The sequence below is a fragment of the Gambusia affinis genome, linkage group LG11 (genome assembly GCF_019740435.1).
Source record: "Gambusia affinis linkage group LG11, SWU_Gaff_1.0, whole genome shotgun sequence".
Lineage (NCBI taxonomy): Eukaryota > Metazoa > Chordata > Actinopteri > Cyprinodontiformes > Poeciliidae > Gambusia > Gambusia affinis.
Genome location: NC_057878.1, coordinates 25,741,832 through 25,759,831, shown reverse-complemented (window position 1 = coordinate 25,759,831; position 18,000 = coordinate 25,741,832). Strand labels below are relative to the sequence as shown.

General features: G+C 40.6%; 1 protein-coding gene across 1 annotated transcript in view; it reads right to left on the bottom strand.

Annotated features, from left to right (window-relative positions):
• Window positions 1-18,000, bottom strand: part of ttn.2 (titin, tandem duplicate 2) — a 218,530-nt gene that overhangs the window by 170,418 nt on the left and 30,112 nt on the right. Inside the window, exons 28-42 of the mRNA XM_044131634.1 lie at window positions 17,624-17,887; window positions 17,287-17,547; window positions 15,636-15,896; window positions 15,282-15,545; window positions 13,895-14,155; window positions 11,516-11,776; window positions 10,428-10,688; window positions 10,207-10,351; window positions 9,526-9,694; window positions 8,888-9,119; window positions 8,302-8,586; window positions 8,099-8,224; window positions 7,461-7,649; window positions 6,809-7,180; window positions 5,179-5,229 (exon numbers count right to left, since the gene is read on the bottom strand). Coding sequence (XP_043987569.1) covers window positions 5,179-5,229; window positions 6,809-7,180; window positions 7,461-7,649; window positions 8,099-8,224; window positions 8,302-8,586; window positions 8,888-9,119; window positions 9,526-9,694; window positions 10,207-10,351; window positions 10,428-10,688; window positions 11,516-11,776; window positions 13,895-14,155; window positions 15,282-15,545; window positions 15,636-15,896; window positions 17,287-17,547; window positions 17,624-17,887 — 3,402 coding nt within the window. The remainder of the gene's footprint in view (window positions 1-5,178; window positions 5,230-6,808; window positions 7,181-7,460; window positions 7,650-8,098; window positions 8,225-8,301; window positions 8,587-8,887; window positions 9,120-9,525; window positions 9,695-10,206; window positions 10,352-10,427; window positions 10,689-11,515; window positions 11,777-13,894; window positions 14,156-15,281; window positions 15,546-15,635; window positions 15,897-17,286; window positions 17,548-17,623; window positions 17,888-18,000) is intronic.

The following is an 18,000-nucleotide window of genomic DNA, read 5'->3' as shown; positions in this document are numbered from 1 at the left end:
TCCAATTCAGTCACTACACAAGGGGCTTCTCCAACCACATCAAAGGAGAAGGTAAATTTGTGCTTCAAAGTCTGAGATGTTCCATCATCACTGGCAACCTCTGGAGTTTTCTCTGGCAAAGCTTGAGGTCTGTCCTCACTGCTGTCCTCAGACATTTCAGGGAGAGGGGTAGCAGCTGTAATTCGAATCTCTACAGGTGAGGATGTGAACGATTCATCTGACAAGCGACGTTTGTGGACCACAGTTTGGGGAACTTGCAGCGTTGCCTTCCCTGAATCTATGTAGGTCTGAATCTCCTCCTCTATGAGATTCTTCTGACCCCCCAGCTCCTCAGTAACTACCACTTCCTGTGTGACACCTGCCTTTTTTGATGCTTTCTTATCCGAAATCTCAAGAGTACCACTGCAGATTGATTTACCATGCTGGTTGGTTATGATACACTCATAAGTCCCCTCATGATCTGTCGTTGGATAGAATACAGTGAGCTTAGAGTTGTTTGATTTGATCATGATGTCATAATCTGGGTTGTGATCCACTGACTGGCCATCTTTGAGCCAACTAACAACAGGTGGAGGATTACCCTGAAACTGGCAAGTGAACTCTGTCATCTCACCAGTTTTAACTTTAAGTGAAGATATTTCTTTTAAAAATACAGAGGGTGAGCCTGAAGAATCTATATCTCTTTGTTTTACCCTCTGAGACTCTGGAGGTTTAATCTCCTTTATAGCAGCTTGTGCAGAACTTCCCGCTCCAGTTACTCTTAGTCTAACAGAATCTTCACTTTTTTCATCTTTCTCTGTACCTGCTAAACCTTTCTGTTGTCGCCATCCACTACTCTCTCCAGCAGTTTCTACCTCCTCTTTTATCCCTCGCTTATCTCTTACATCTGTCTGGAAACGCTGGTGGCTGGATTTATCAGCAGTCATACCATACTCCTCCCAGCTCGTCATTCTCTCTGATGCTCCACCCACATCACCTGACGGAAGAGCTTTTTCGTTAGCAAAAGGTGCAGCCACCTTAAGAGGTGAAGTAGTGCCTTGGAGAGGAATCTGGGTTTCAGAAGATTGTTTACTTTGTGCAGCTTGTCGTTCAGCTGAAAGTCTTGCATTTGGTGATAAACCATGGAGTTCAATGTCCATCAGAGGAAGATTGGGCTCTAACACAGGTCCAGGCTGTTTGCACTGACTGTCTAAAGCCCACTCTGACTCCAGCTCAGACACTTCCTCTTGCTCGACAACATCTTGTTGCCATTTCAGGATACGCTTAGCCATTGCTTCTTCCTCGCTTACAAAGTACTCGCTGTCTGTCTGCAGTCTGGTCTCGCGGCCCTCTGTTGGCACTTCCTCAGCTAGCGGCCACTGAGGAATATCTGATTTCTGATCTTGGAAACCAGATGGAGCCGAGGTGGTTGGTAACTGCTCCTGAGCTGTTTGACCAGGAGAAATCCTCCTGCTGTGGGCCAAAGTGGGCTGCTGAAATGCTGGCACAGCAGAAATTTCTGGGAAGATTCTTCCAACCTCAGGAGTCATCTCAGCCTGGAATGGAGGATAACGCTCTGCCCAGTCAGACTCTAGCTCCACTGGCTGCTGTTGCTCCATCAGAACATCTTGTTGCCATCTCATGATTCTCTGAGTGAGGGCCTCCTCTTCATTGACAAACTTCTCACTCTCCAGTTCTGAGATGTTCTCTCGTGAAAGCTGGAGCTCTCGTTCTTCTTTAGTCTTCTCAAACAACTTCTTCTCTGTTCTGCCTTTTGTTCTAGGTGACTGAACATCCTCCTTTTTTGCTTTACCTTTATTTCTAGGTGATTTTTGTGCCAGGACTGGAACCTCTTTTTCCTGTTGTTCTATTGGGGTTTTAATTCTGGCTTTAGGAGAGGGTCCAGATGTTACTTCATGTTCTGCTTTACCTGCCACTGCTGCAGGTTTTGGGTTTGGATTTGGTAAATTAACTACATCTAATGGTGCTCTTTTCTCCATCTCCTTCTGTGAAGAAATGACCTCCCCAGACATCATGTACTGATTATCTGCTGGTAGAGGCAGATCAGTTTCAGGGTGAAAGGCCTCTTCCTCTGACATTCTGACACCTTGCTGCCACTTCCTGATCCGCAGAGCCAGAAGTTTCTCCTCGCACTCCATCCTTTCAGCCTCCAGACTTTTCTCATACTGATCCCTCAGAGACTCCTCTGGTTTATCTGCTGGTTTAACTGGATCAAAAGAAGCAGATTTCTCTACTTCCAATCCTCTGACTTCTTTTTTAGGTGATTTTGGTGGTGCCACTTCAAGTTCTAGAGGCCTTGCTTTCAACATGGGAGATTTATGTTGAAGGGAGATTTGTGAGGTGGTTGTGGCTTCAGTTTCTTCAGTTGATATTTTCTCAACCACCTCCTGCTTAGTGTAAGGGTCCCCTGTAGGTTCCATGTATTGCATTTCAGCTGGCAGAGGAACATCAGTTTCTTCATGAAATGTTTCTTGATCTGACATCAAACTTCCTTGCTGCCACTTTCTGATCCGCAAAGCAAGAAGCTTGTCCTCACACTCTTTTCTGTCGGCCTCTAAGCTCTTCCCATACTGAGCCCTTAAGGATTCCTCCTCATAGGACTCATCTCCTTCAGATGGTACTGGGGCTTCAGATATTACCTCCTCACTAAAGACAGATGCTTCTTCTTGAACAGAAGTCCTGGTTTCTTCAATCTTGTGGAGCAGCTCAAACTCTGCCTTTGCAGTCTCCACTTTGTGCTCTTCTCTGTCATCTGCCTGAGACTCACTGGCTTTTTTATCCTCCAGTGTCTCTGTGAATTTGTTACTAGACTTTCTTTCTCTCTGATGCACCGTTGTGTCAACTAGCTCACCTTTCATGATCTGAATGGCTCTTGTTCTGGATTGAGGCTCAAACAAATGTCTCTTTCGAGGGTGAGAAGGTTCCCTTGTTAACTTTTTCTCACCTTGATCCAATGTTCGGTGCTGGACGTCCGGCAGAGAGGTGGGCTTGACCCTTAACTTTTCCACATACTCTGCATAGCTCGACTCACTGGCGACTGACTCGACCTCAAACTCAGACGAGGACATGGTGGAAATAGAAAGTCTTTTCTTTTGTTTCACTGCTTTCTGCAGGGTTGTAAGCTTTGCTCTGACCTCGTTGTGGAGGCTTTCTGTGTCACTGAATCTGTCACTGTACCTGTCGCTGCACCTGTCGCTGAATTTATCACTGAATCTTGCCCCAGTGCGCCGGTCGCAGTAGATATCACTGAACCTGTCGTTAAAACGCTCAGACTTGTCAAACATGGGGGGAGGAGATGGGGCACGCTCAGAGGCAGTCTCTAAACGTTTGGATTCCTTCTCTGATGGTTTGTCTAAAGAACCCGTACTAGATCTGAAGTACACAGTTCTCACTAAGGCACTTTTGGAACGGGATCTACCCTGGTGGACTTTGGACATTTTGTCAAATGGAGATCCTACACACCTGAGATCAACTCTAAACTTCCTCTCCTTCCTCTGCTCTGCCAAGTTGTCTACACTCTCATGGGCCTGGGCAGAGCGCCGAACAAAGCCAAGGTAGTTAGCGGACTGCTCTTCCCTTAGCGAAACCAAAAGTGATGCTGTGGACTCAGCAGAACCTTCTGAGTTTAATGCCATCACCTTGTAACTGCCGGAGTCTTTCTCCCTGATACTGTCAATGAAAAGACATGTGGTGTGCATGTGCATCCTGCTGTCAGTACAAATCCTACGTCTACGTTCCTTGGGGATAGATCTATTGTTATGAAACCAAAGAATAGTCGGCACAGGACAAGCGATGAGTTTACACTTTAACTCCACTGGTTCTCCCTCCAGAACTGACTGAAACTTGAGTTTCTTTGTGAAGGATGGCTTAATGTTCTCTGTCCAGGAGCTGATTGACGAAGTTCTGCTCGAGCAGCGGTTAGCCGATACCAAGCCGTGATCGAGGAACTCCTCTGTGTCAGAGAAAGCTCCACGGAGATGTCGGGTGCCGCTGAGCTCAGTGACGCTGTGTGCTTCTGCAAACAGAAACAGACAGTCAGAACGACATGAGGTCTGGAGGTAAAGGGACAGAAAAGATGATCTTTAATGGAAATATTAAAATGCATGCTGGGAGTCACAATGCCATAAAAAATAATTTCACTCACCATATTTGTTCGAATAAACGCAAGACTTGATTCTTTTTAATAGAAACCTGCAGGAAGTTTTGATCCTTCGTCTGTGGAAATTTCTTCAAAACAAATTATTTTATTATTGTTAAAACATGATGGCCAACATCCGCTTGTTTTCTCTCTGATGGTTGCGCTTTTACTTGAATATTCCTTACCTGACTTGCAGACAGGAGAATAAACGCCCTTTCTAATCCTTAACAGGAAATGAATGAAGCACAAGCTCTCCAATACATATTTTTGATTTCATAACTTTAAGAATTGAAGCCGTAAAATTGGGCGAGAAGGCGTTTATTCGAACTAATATAGTTTGACTGGTGTTATTTTGGAAGCAAACCACAGGAATCACATCCCACTATCTGCAAGCCAGGCTAGGACATATTCTGCAGGAGGAAGGTATCAGTCCCAAATGCAGAAGACCTCTATGTCTTTTAAAAGGCCTTTCAAGTATTTCAAAGAGCTTCAAAAGATACACATCCTGCACCTTTTTCTTGGAAATACCCGAGGAACCTTCATGCCAAAATGACTTTCTGGATGCAAAGTCTTTGGAAACCGGAACAAGCAAGTTCTATCAGTGCTTTCCTGGAGGAAACCATGGGATACCATCAAAATAAAAGAGCAGATGATACAAACAAGTATTTTTCCATCAAAACACATAAATATGACATGCAACTGCAGAAAAAAAGATTTTTTAAAGGGACAGTTCAACATTTGACTTGTTTCCAAGCTGTAAGCGCAATCTGCTGCTGCAGGACAACTCTGACCCAACCAACCCATATAGCATGCATTTGCACATCAGTTTCTCTCATCAGGATCTTCATGGTGTCTCCACAAAAAGAACATCTCAGAACCATAGCTTATGTCAGAGTTGACTGCTGACAGACTACTTTTACAGTGAAAAGTCAGAGGATGTAACTGGAAACTGGGTCAAACTGTCCCTTTTTCACTGAATCATCTTCTCAGGTGTGATCGCAGTAATGGTGTGTGATATGGCTAGAGAGGCAAGGTCTTACCTTTAACTTCTTCTTCAACTGTGGCTTCGATCTGCTCCCTCACAAGAGTCACTGTGAAAGAAAGAGACACCAGTTTATCGTTTATCCGCTAGCTTCTATATGCCTTTGTCATATTTTTCACTGTTTAGGTTAAGACTGATGGAATTTATCCCCGATTACGGATAAAACCAAAACACCATAACCCAGACTTTTTGTTATTATAACTGGCCCACTTGTCAAACTTGCAAAAGCAAGTGACAAGACAATTTATCCCACAAAAATTGCAAAATGTTGTGGCTCAAATCTCAGTTCCTAAAAAATCAAAACAAGCTTTTCCAAAATTCAGCAAAAGAAGCAGCAATCCCTGCTCACTTAAACGAGTAATGAAGAAGCGCAAACTGGTGTCCAGCAAGGAAGGAAAGTTTTTCAAAGGTAATCAGATTAGTAGAAAAAAGAGAAATGAAGATTCCTTCCTACAGGAGTGACAGTGAGGATAAATGTGTGAGTTTTACTGTGGAGAGAGAAGGAGGAGCATGAGTGAAGGGATTGTTCCTGAGAGGAAAAGTGAAGAAGGAGGAAGTGAAAACTCCAGTATTCAAACAAACACGTGAATTTGTGAAAGAAGAGGTTCAACTTTGTGATGTTAGTCATAGATGAAGAACGACTGAGGGATGTCCCGATTATCACATTTTAGAGCTGCACCAGTCTGACAAAGATCAAATCAAAATTTTCTCTTAATTGGCTCTGATTGGTTGGTCAGATAATTCTACCAGTTTTCCTAATTAAATACATATAAACTAAGAATTCCCACCATTTTGGAAACCTGTCCATCCATATAAGTTTAAAGAGGACCTATTATGCAAAATTCACATTTAACCCCTTCTTGTGTTTCCATTTATGTTTAAACTAGGGGTCTAAAAACAGACCAAGTGATTAACAAAAATTAAAAAAATTAATAATTCACCCAATAAGTTGATGTTTTTTGGTGTCTGGAAAATGATCTGTTTCAAAATCAGCAGGCACTGCCCATTACCTAGTAACTCCTGCAGAGCTCCACCTGTCATTTAGCAACATAAGCTGACTCGTCACATTTTTGTTGGTTGTGCAGGAAGCTCTACTAATGCTTTTCAAAGACGTATGGTTGTATAATTGCACGTGTTTGCAGTCATGTTAACATGTGAGTGCAAATACTGAGTTGAAGGTTGTGGCCAGAAGAAGTTTACTTGGATTTAAATTGATAAGAAGTCCTAAAATGTCTTATTCTGAAAATAGTTGAAAATAGTCAAAACTGACCATACTAAAATCCCATTTTCTAAGAATGATTTTGTGTAACAAAATATAATAAACATGTTTTGTGTAGCCTAAAGGCCTATCCTAACCTGTTCAAGGCAGCATAATAGGTCATCTTTAATAAAAAAAATGTTTTCATGTCCTTACTATTGACCCTGTTTTCAGATTTTCCGGGACTTTGCATTGTAATATAAAAAAATGGAAAACCTATAACTAATCCAGTCCATCATGGAAGCTTTCATCTGGTTCGGGACATCCTCTCAGACTTTTATTTTTAGAAAGAGTGACGCAATCTTGAAGAAAGAAAAACGTGACGATTTATGGGGGAGTCTGGCTACAAACCAACACATCCAGGTGTTACCTTCTTCCTCTCTGATAACGGTGAGGCTGGCCGAGCATGCAGCCTCCCCGGCGTTATTCACCGCCCTGCAGGTGTACTGCCCTGCATGCTCAGAGAAGGCGTCCACTATGATGAGTGTGGCAATGTTTGTCACCTCATCGAAGTGGAACACCACATTTTTGGAAGGATGGACCAGCTGCCGGTTGTGGAGCCAGCTGATTTCCGGCTTTGGCAGGCCGGATACACACGCATGAAAACGGGCCACCTCCCCGTGTGTCACTGTGCAGCTTGTGATTGCTTGGATGAAAATTGGCTTTTGGCCAACTGACGGTTTCTTTAGGCTGGAGACGTGCCACTGAGGCTCGGTAGAACTGCTCACTGTTTGAATTTGCCCTGAAATGAAGCAGGTTCAGGGGTCGTTCTTTATTTAGAGAAAATTCCATCCCACTGATTGCTTTGCATCAAACCAAAGAAATGAAAGTCTTTTTAAAAACAAACATGGACTCTGGATCAGAATCCAAATCAGGATTCATAAAAAAGCTCTTTTAAACTGAACTCAATACAACCTCAGATTAATAACTTCTGACATTTTTACAAAACCAAAAAAAAAGTTCTGTCGTAGATATAAAACAAGTATTTGTAGCTTTCATCATTATTTTGATAAAAATCTCACCGTCCAGTGTGAGAGTGGCAGAGCAGGACACTTTCCCGGCGTTGTTTGTGGCCACGCAGGTGTATTCCCCCTCATCCTCTGGGTAAACTCTGGAGATTTCCAGCTGACAGCTGTCGTCAAACTGAGACATCCTGAAGAAGTCTGACTGCTTGATTTCCTTCTCCTTGTGGAACCAGCTGATCTTCACATCTAAATCAGGAGAGTTTGTTTAGCTATAAACTAAATATTTAGTTTAGTAAGCTAAATATTTAGCTTAGAGCTAACATGCAAAGTCACTTGCAGATAACCTAAAGCTAACTATCAAAGTTAAGGACATTTTTAGATTGGAGCTATTAGGCTCTAAGTATTTAGCTTGGTAATTACATTTTATTTGCAAACAAAATATTCAACTTGCTAACTACATATTTAGATTTGAACTAGTTTAGAAGTAAATATTCAGCTTGCAAACAAAAATATTTAGACTGGAGCTAGATATTTAGCTTGCTTATTAAATATTTTGTCTGAAACTCTTACATTTAATAAATTAATTAATGACATGGTTAAAATATGACTTATGAAAAATAAACCCCCCATTCTTTCTGTTATAACAGTCTAAATATCCCAAATTATCTATGTTAAATTTTGAAAGGGCTTCTTACCGTCTCCTCGGACTCTGCACTGGAAGTAAGCGGATTCTCCCTCTCTGGCTGAGGTGTTGGAGATGGGTGAGATGATGACGGGTGGAGCGATGGGGGCGGCAGAGTCTGGAGAGACCACCTCTGACACTATAGCACACAAAACTGCATCAGACTCCATCCGCCATATCTCCATTCTGCTCTTCAAGCAGGATACTAAATCTTACCTTCCACATTGAGCGTGGCAGTGCTGGTGGCCGTGCCATAGTCGTTCTTCGCCTCGCAGTTGTAGATGGCGGCGTCCTCGGGGAATACTTCGATCAGAAGCAGCGTGTGCTCATTGCCGTCGTGAAGGAACTTGCACTTGAAGCCCGGCGACAAAGCCTGGGAGTTTTTGTACCAGGAGACCTGCGGTGGAGGAACGCCGCTCACCTGAACGGAGAAGCGAGCCGGCTTTCCTGCCTCGACTGACTGGGGCTCCATGTGACGGAGGATCTGAGGAGGCTCCGGGACTGGAAAGAAAAATGTTTGGTCCAGGGTTAACTTTAAATTCAGTATGTTTCCCTTACTTTTATAATCACTCGATATAGATTGAGTTAGCTATAGATTTTCCCATTAATTAATGTTTTTTTTTATTTCAGTTAACAAAAATGTTTTCTTTATTTAAATTTTTGTTATTTTGTTAGTTTTAGTTAACTATAATATACTTGGTTTAGCAAACAAAGACAGATTTTTTTGGAGGAATATTTTTCCATATTTCCAAGATTCTGATGTTCTCGACTATATCAGTTTTGAACCTTTTTCTCGACTTACTGTTGACTCTTAGGTGCATGGTGCTCCTGTTCTTTCCGGCGATGAAAGTATATTCTCCAGCATCACTCCTGTAGGTCTCAGAGATGGTGAGGCGGTGCAGCTTCCTGATGGCAACATAGCTGAACCTTTCCTCCACAGAGAACTGGATCTCCACGCCGTTCCTGAGCCAACGTCCTTCAATGTCGTCCTCGTTGACCTCAAACTCGAAGGTTGCTCTGTGTTTCTCAAGAACCTGAAGGAGGCACGGGAAGGGTTAGATTATTCCTGAAATATCATTGTTTGCGATGTAAAGCTATAAAAATGTCTTACTGCAATGGTGGAGAAGTAAAAGTACAAATAAACAGACAAAAATGTACACTAGTAAAAGATTTTACTTGAGTAAAAATACTTATTGTATTGAAAGTAAAAGTACTTGTTGAATGTATTCCCCATAATATCACTAAGTGTGATATTTTTCTCTTTAATGTATCAATGTTGCTGTGCCATTTTAATGAACTGTGTTCAACCGTGTAGGTGAAATGTAGTGGAATTATAGTTGAAAGTACAAATCATGATTAAATCTACTTAAGTAAAATACAGATACAAGAAGGAAGTACTTAAATACAGTAAAAAAGCACTTGTACTTCACTACAGCCTACCATGATTTCGCGCTCTGCAGGTTCAGCGATCCGGACGTCACGTCCCTCTACGATCAGTTGGGCCTTGGAGACGCTGGATCCAGCCACGACTGAATACTCTCCAGCATCTGACATACGAACCGTCTGGATCATCAGACGATGGACAAACTTCTCGGCTGTCACTACATACCTATGAACAAAGCAAGTAAAATGATTTCTGGCTGATTTTGTAACTTAGAACGCTTCTGTTTGAGATGAATTCAAAGGTTTCATCTAGGGCTGAACAATAAATCAATATCCATAGACAATACGTCTTATAGAGTGTTCAATATACACTGAACCGCAAAGAATTCTGGGGGGTGTAGGCAGAAGAAAGACTTCAGCCTCTGACAGCCAGCTAAGCGAGGTTTGTGGAATCAACTAACTGACTCATTCTTTGGTTACCTAGCAACAACCTGCTTAGTAACTTGCTTAACAGTAGCTTAAAATTTTGTTACCATTCCTCACAGCTCCTTAAAAATAAAAAACAACAGTGTGGAGTGAAAACTGTGGATAAAACAGAAAATGTCACACCACAGTATTGGCAGTATTTCACATATTTAAGACAAAAAACAAATGAATAATAATCGACACCGGCTGATAAGAAACACTTGATGTGGTTTTCAGCTGTGTTGCCCAGCCCTAGCTTCATCGTAGACAGACCTTTCCTCAGTTAAGTCCAACTCCTGGCCGTCCTTCATCCACATCACCTGGATGTTCGGCTCAGAAACTTCACACTCAAACATTGCCTTTTTCTTCTCGGTTATCTTTATGTCTTTAATCTTCTTGGTGAACTCAATCACACGAGCTGAGAACAAGAAATGCCGATTTAAGGAACATCCCAAACGGGGACAAAAAAAACAGTCCAATGAAATCTTTGTTACCTTCGACAAAGAGGTTAGCGGCACTAGCAGCAGAGCCTGCTACAAACTGATATTCTCCTCCATCTCCAAAGTGAACATTTCGGATAGTGAGTGAATGTGTCAGCTGCCGGCTGCGGACTTGACATCTTTCTGATGATTTGACCTCTATGCCGTTCTTCAGCCATTTGTAGGTGATGCCCTCATAGTTTACGGTGACTTCAAAGGTGATGGTGTCTCTCTCCTGAGCGTTCAGGTCATTTAGCATGGAGGTGATCAGGACAGCTGGATGGACAAAATGTACTTTATAAGATTGGACCAAAATGTTGAGCTGAAAGAACTCTGGTTTCCACAAGTTTTTTTAGTATTTTCTTCTCAATTATAACAGCAAAAGCTATTATTATATGTTTTTATTATTTTAAACAACAAAGTCAGCACAATATTTTAAAGAAATAAGCAAAAGCAGTCAGATTTCTGCACATAAGTGATGGATAAATCATTTCAGATTTAAAACAAAAGACCCTGCAACCCTAAATTTTTTAACTGTTTCTGGATTTTTGTGTCTTTTTAACAACAAGAACAGAAATTTGCCAACTCTTACTTTATTTTTCTAAGTTTATTAAATGGGCATCTCAATGTCTGTGTTTTAAGAAAAGCCACTGGATGTTTTTTTATCCCTATTACTACTAAATTAAATTAAAATTAAAAATCAGGATGAATACTTTGTGTTGCCATACTTCTGAACCCCTGATATAGAGAGAAAAAACCCAACAATAGCTGTAGTTAGACCTGTCAAAATAAACATTCTCAAAGAGCAATGAACTTTAATGAACATTTAACACTGGGACTGGATGACATTTTAAATAACAAAAATAAATAAACAAAACAATCATTAAGTCTCTGTAAACAATGTTTTCCTTTAAAAAAAAGGGCTAGACCAAGGCACCAGACTTTAATTATCCAGTTTTTGGTAGTGAGATAAAGAGAAAATAGAAAAACAATACATCATGCAAAGGAAATTATTGAGCTTGTTTGAATTTATCATTTATCAATTGATATATTCCTTATTGCAATAGGTCTAGCAGTGGCTAAATTATGCTTTGTGGTCTTACGGTTGACGGTAAGCGTCGCTGACACTCTGTCGTTCCCGCAGATGAAGGTGTACTCTGCAGAGTCTTCCCTGCTGGTGTTCATGATCTTCAGTTGGTGAAGTTTCCCCTGAACTACGATCCTGAACTTCTCACTCATCTCAATCTCCACGCCGTCTTTGAGCCAGGTGGACGGCACGTTGAAGTGAGAAACTTCGCACTCAAACGTGGCCACCTGGGTCTCAGGGACCTCCACACTCTTCATTGGTTTGGTGACACAAAGAGCTGCAGGTGAGAAATTGTAACACAATGAAAAAAAGAGACAAATAATTTAACATTAACAGCTTTTCTGAGAGTTTTAGCTCTCAGAGGAGCTGTTTATTCCGGTAGCTCTGTTTCTCTGCAGCCATAAACAAGAAAAAAATTTTAATGAAAGAATACTTCTCTGGTTGTTTGGAAAAGTACTCTTTCATAATGTCCCACTTAGTTGCGGTGTACCACAAGGCTCCACCTTTGGTCCCATTCTCTTCTTGTTAAACATGCTCCCTTTCTGTGCATTTTAAAACACTAAGTACTACTTTTCATCATTTTCTGATCTGCTTATTCCAACAAACAGCAACATGTTTATATTAAAGTCTTGTAAGTCATCTTAGAGGTGTGTAATCACAGAGACTCTAATAAAAGATTTTAAGAGCTGTATGAAACCATTAAGTTGAGGTGAAAGATATATATGGAAACACAAAATTTTCACACTGCTCTTAAAATTGAAATAAGATTAGATCCGTTTATGACATGACTTTGTGACAGTAACACAAACCTACACCACATCTATATGTACTATAATTGGTCAATCGTGACTTGTCACTTTGACATCTACTGGTTAAAACCCAGCTGCCCGCCTTCTGAGGGCGGGGAAAAAGTAGTGTGATTGTACCACACCTGTGCCAACTTTTTTTTAAAGTTCTGCAGTCTATTTTAAGTGTAACTTTTACTTCTTGGGTCTTAGAGGGCTCTTAACACCTTACTTGTGTGAAATTTCACACCCTTGCACTTCAGCCAGAGCACCAAGGTTCACAGATCAACTGGGCTTCAGGATATTTTTGGTCCCAGGCTCAAAAACAGATGTGGCAAAACCATTTTAGGTGTAGTTTAGAATTAGCATGCCTTTTGATCTAGGATTATTAGGATTATTTTGGACTTCTAGCTAAATAGTTTTGTAACATTTAATGTAACGATAACGATAATTTTTTTATTGTTTTCAATAGCTTTCTAATTATTGACAGTTTTTGTCAGCTAAGACTTTTGATGGAGTTTTAAAAACACTTTAACTTTGATTGAGTTTAATATTTCTTAAATACACACTTGCTAACAAAAAAAAGTTAGGCACCCAGAGGGAATGGTGTGATTTGGATGTAAAATGGTCCACATGCAGATCAAGGTGAATGCTTCAATGATCAAGAATCTAGAACGTGGCATTTTGAGTTTTATCAGACAGCTACCAAAGCATGCGTCAGTCAGTCAAAGCAGTGAGTGAAAGTCAGCAGACACAAAGGATGCCTTGTAGATATTTTAGACAGCATTACCAGTGGCCCAATGTTGGAGCCAATGAGTGTATGAAGGTACCCACACATGTTGTAAAGCTTTGGAAAGACCGCACCAAGAGGGGATCCTTGATTTGTCCACCAAGTACTACAGAACCCAAAGACATCTACACCAAACTCAGGTACTGAACTCTCTACAAACACCCGACGTGGTTTCAAAGACAGATGTCAGCCAAAATACCCATTTCCCATCCCATATGTAGCTGACATTAACACCAACGCAGAGAGGACTGTGTTTGGAGTGGTGCCGTAACTGGGAGGTATGGTATCGTAATCTCAGTTCTGCATCACCAAGGATGATCATTGTGTGGTGGCAGCAAGGGTAGAGGACCAATCCTGCCAATGAGACGCACTAGCGGTACTCCAGGCATCATGGTGTTATGGTGTGGAGAGTCACAGGAATCCAGCTTCAGGTTAAATCAAGTGGTAATTGGAAGAACTTGAGGGACATCCTGTATTTGAAAGGTCGTCTTGAAGAGGAGATAAAAGTTTCTGAAAATGTTCTGTATCAAATCATTGTCTGTTTCCAGACAATTTAATTTGCACCACTCCATCTGGGGGCGTAACTTTTTTTTTGCACGAGTGTATTTACTTTTATAAATCATTGAATAAAAAAAAACAACAAAAAACAAAAAACGATGTAATGCCTAAGTTTTTTTTTTTTAAAACACAAACAAAAACAGACGTAATTTTAAAGGAGAAAAGAAAAAAAACTTGTAGAGTAAATGTAGTTTATATCACTTTCTTTATTGAAAGTTTTTCCTTCTTAATAATTCATGACAGGGTGTTCAGTGTTGCGTACCCTCTACAGTAAGCATGGCGCTGCAGTGCAGGTGTCCGATCACGGCCGTGTACTCTCCTGCGTTGCTGCTGTCGACGTTCTGCAGGATCAGTTTGTGAGCTTTCCTCTCCGACAGAATCTTGCATTTCTCGCTTGCCTTCAGCTCGACGCCTTTGAACATCCACCTGACGGGGACATTGTCGTGCGACAGACTCAACTCAAAGGAGGCAGTGCCATCCAACAGGGATTTCACGTCTTTAATCTTCTTGACAATCTTGATTGCTGCAAAGATCAATGAGAGAAACAGTCATTAAGCAGAAAAATAAACTTGTTAGATTGGTGCTTTGTGTAGTAGGGATGCAAACAATTAATCAATGTATGATTAATTCTCGATTAATGGTTTATTAGATTTAAATTAGTTCCAAATGATTAACTAATAACATCTGATTAGACCTTATTTTAGTGTTGTACTTTGGCCTGCATCCAGAGGAGGACACCACTGGTCATCCTTAAGCAGAGCTGGTTGATATAGAAATAAAGATGGCAGGGCCACACCTATGATGAAGTATTAGGTCATTTAAAAATTAAATCACCAAAATAAACTCAGTGTTATGAGAATAAAATCATAGGACAAAAAAGTCAAAATAATACGAGACGTTGACATAATATGAGACTAAACTCACAATATTACAACTTTATCCTTATAATACTGACTTTAATCTTGTAATACTGCAACTTTACTCTCAAAATATCATGACTTTATATCAGAAATATAACAACTTTATTCTTGAAATATTATGACTTTATTTGTATATTATGACTTTCTTCTTGATTTATTTTGAATTTATTCTCTTACAACTTTATTTTCATAAAATTATTATTATTATTATTAGTTTTCATTGTATGGCCCTGATACATGCCAGAACAAAAAAGAGAAATGGTGCAAACAAAGTCCATTATGAGATGCAAAATGAACTTTATATTTCAAAACAGAACCACGTAAACACTTGACAAGCTACGTAAGTTTCATCTTTTATTTTTCCGTAGTGCAAATTAAGAGGTTCCTGTTATATTTTAGAAATATGTTTAACAATTTGAAAATGGTTACACCACAATTTTCTATTTATTCGGTATTTAATATATTTAATATAGCTATTTAATATAACTGAGAAAATAATGCTAAAATTAAATTCCGCTTTTTTTTTAAATTCAGCATTCAAAGAATTTTGCACAATGTTATGGAAAAAAGGTCAGCCATTTTCATACACGAGAAAACTATAGCTTTTAAGAAAATATCCGTTTACCAATTAATCGTTAGTCGATCAATAAAATATATCAACTTTAGATTAACTCATTAATCGATAACTTGCATCCCTAGTGCGTAGTGATATGTAATGCTGATACTCACTCTCTACATTGAGTCTGGCAGTGGCGGACAGTTTCCCCAGCTTGAAGGAATAAACCGTCTCATCTTGTGTGTTGCACTCCTTCACCTTTAGAGTCTGGATTGTTCCTTCTGAGATAATCTCAAACTTGTCGCTGTTCTGCAGTTCGACTCCGTTCCTGATCCACTGGGCTCCTTTCACGTCTGGGTGGGTGAGTTCCAGTGAGAACATGGCCTCCTGGGTCTCCGTTACTGTTTGGTTTCTCAAAGTCTTCTTGATCTTCACAGCTGCAAGACCACAGCACCACATTTAATCATTACGCACCCTTTACTGTTGGGTTAGTTAGTTTCTGAATCATTTAGAAAACTGGTACTCACCTTCCACCTTGAGGTTTGCGCTGGTTTTGGAGCTGGCCACCTGGTAGGTGTACTCTCCGACATCCTGTGGCCTGGTGATGACGATGACGAGACGTCTGACAGACCCGTTCACCTCGCTCACAACGTTCTCGTTGAAGTTGACGAGCTGACCGTCCTTAAGCCACTTGCCTTCAGCTTCAGCGTTGGCAACTTCGCACTCGAACTCAGAGGTCTGAGACTCGGCCACCGTCACATCCTGCAGAGGCCGTGTGATGGCGCCACCTGGTGGTTGCATAAGTGAACATTTATGTCTGTGGAGCATAACCTCTATTCCAACATCTGTAAGGAGTTTTAGTCTTTGTGTTCAGTTACAGTGGAAAGCAGATATTTACATTTAGGGTGGGCGATATGTACGGAACAGGATTAGAGCCACTAGAAAGAAGAAAAAAAAAGAATTCTGACTTTTTTTCCTCATAATTCTGACTTTGGATCTCAGAAAATTAAAATGAGAATTCTGAGAAAAAAGTCAGAATTCTTTTTTTTTTAGTGACCCTAACCTTTTTCTATATGACACAACTAGACTAAACTTGTCCAGTTTTAAGTCAGCTAAGCTTACCAAAATTATTTTGTCTGTTCAATGGTCAAAACAAAGATGCTGATAATGCCATGGCTTTGTAGGCTTCTGAAAAGATGTCAAACAGGTGCAACGTTTATCTGCTCAAACTATTATTTACAACACCTTGATAATGTTAGGCCAACTTGTCAGGGAGGAAACTGATTTGCTGTGAAATGTGTGAAATATAAACTTCACACCAAAAGCAAAAGGTTTTGAAGATGCTGGTTAAAGCTGTTAAGTTTCAATGTAAAAAAATGAAACAAAGCTGAAAAAAGGCGCTAGCTGAAAAGTCACTCAGACAGGAAGAAGCTATTACTCACAATGCAACATAAAAAGCTGGAAAGACATTAACTTTTGAATACAAATTCTGTGATTTAAATAAAATAAGTCTTTGATCATGGTTTTACATTTGGTGGAAAAGGGAGAACGTATGCCAGCCTTAATCTATCCCAACTTTAATATGGGGGTGGCAATCTCTTGCTGTGGCGGTGTTTTGCTGTAGGAGCCACTGGTGCACTCCATAAAATAGATGGCGGCATGATAAAAGAGCATCATGTGGAAATATTTAAGCAACATCTCAGAATATCAGGCTGGAAGTTAAAGCTGAGGGGCAAATTGAACCAAACATACAGCTGAATTAGCTACAAAGTGGCTACAAAGTCAACTATTGTGAAATGGCCATCATGTTAGTACCAATCAAAATTTATTTCAGCACTAATAAACATGTAAACAAGCCTACAAACCTGACTCAGTTATACCAGTTCTAGTAGAAAGAATTGGCTGAAATTCCAGCAAAATATGGTAAGAATCTTGCGGACCAAATAGGTTTAACCCAAAGTTAAAAAGATAATTTTATCAAATAATAAGGAATTGTAGGGAATTCTTTAGCTAGTAGATGTGGTTTTGGTACCTCTACTAGCTATTTAGTTTCCTTATTTAGTCCTAGCTGACCTAAATAAGGAAATGATAAGTCAGAGATTTTACACAGTGGATGTAAATATCTGGTTCCAGCTGTAAATAAGCTATGCTCTTTGATTTATCTGAGTTTTGACCTACCAGAAACAGTGAGCTGAGCGCTGGATGTCTTCTCCCCAGCGTGGAACATGTACTGGCCCTCTTCATCTTTCATGGTGTCTAACACAATCAGAGAGTGAGCCGTTCCCTTGGACTCCATCTTGTATTTAGGTCCAGCCTTGAGCTGCTGGTTCCTGAAGGTCCAGAGTGGGTCGATTCCAGGATGTGAAACCTCAACATTGAAGGTAACGTTCTGGGACTCTGAACACACTTTGTCCTCCATGTGCTTCACGATATGGACCTCTGTGAGAACAACACTGGTAAGACATGGGACTGGAACTTGAAAACATGAATGATGAGAAAATCTAATCTCGCTCACGTTCAACAGTCAGGTTGCAGCTGGTTTCAACCTTGCCGACCACCAGTTTGTAACGTCCTTCGTCTGAAGCAAAGGTCCTGGTGAAGGCAAGTCGCTGCTTGGTGCCCTTTGCCACAGCCTGGACTCGGTCATCTGGGATCAGCAGCTTGTCGTTGTGGTACCATTTGATAGAGCTGATGTCCTGAGCTGAGATCTTGGACTCAAGGACCGCCTTTGTACCTTCGGTGGATGACACGTCCTTCAGTGGCACCACGATGTCGATAGCTTTAAAGATAGAAGAACATTTTAAAGTAAGGACTAACGAGACCGAGGTGGAGTGATACTAAGGATGCAAGTTATTGATTAATGAGTTAATCTAAAGTTGACTGTATTTATCA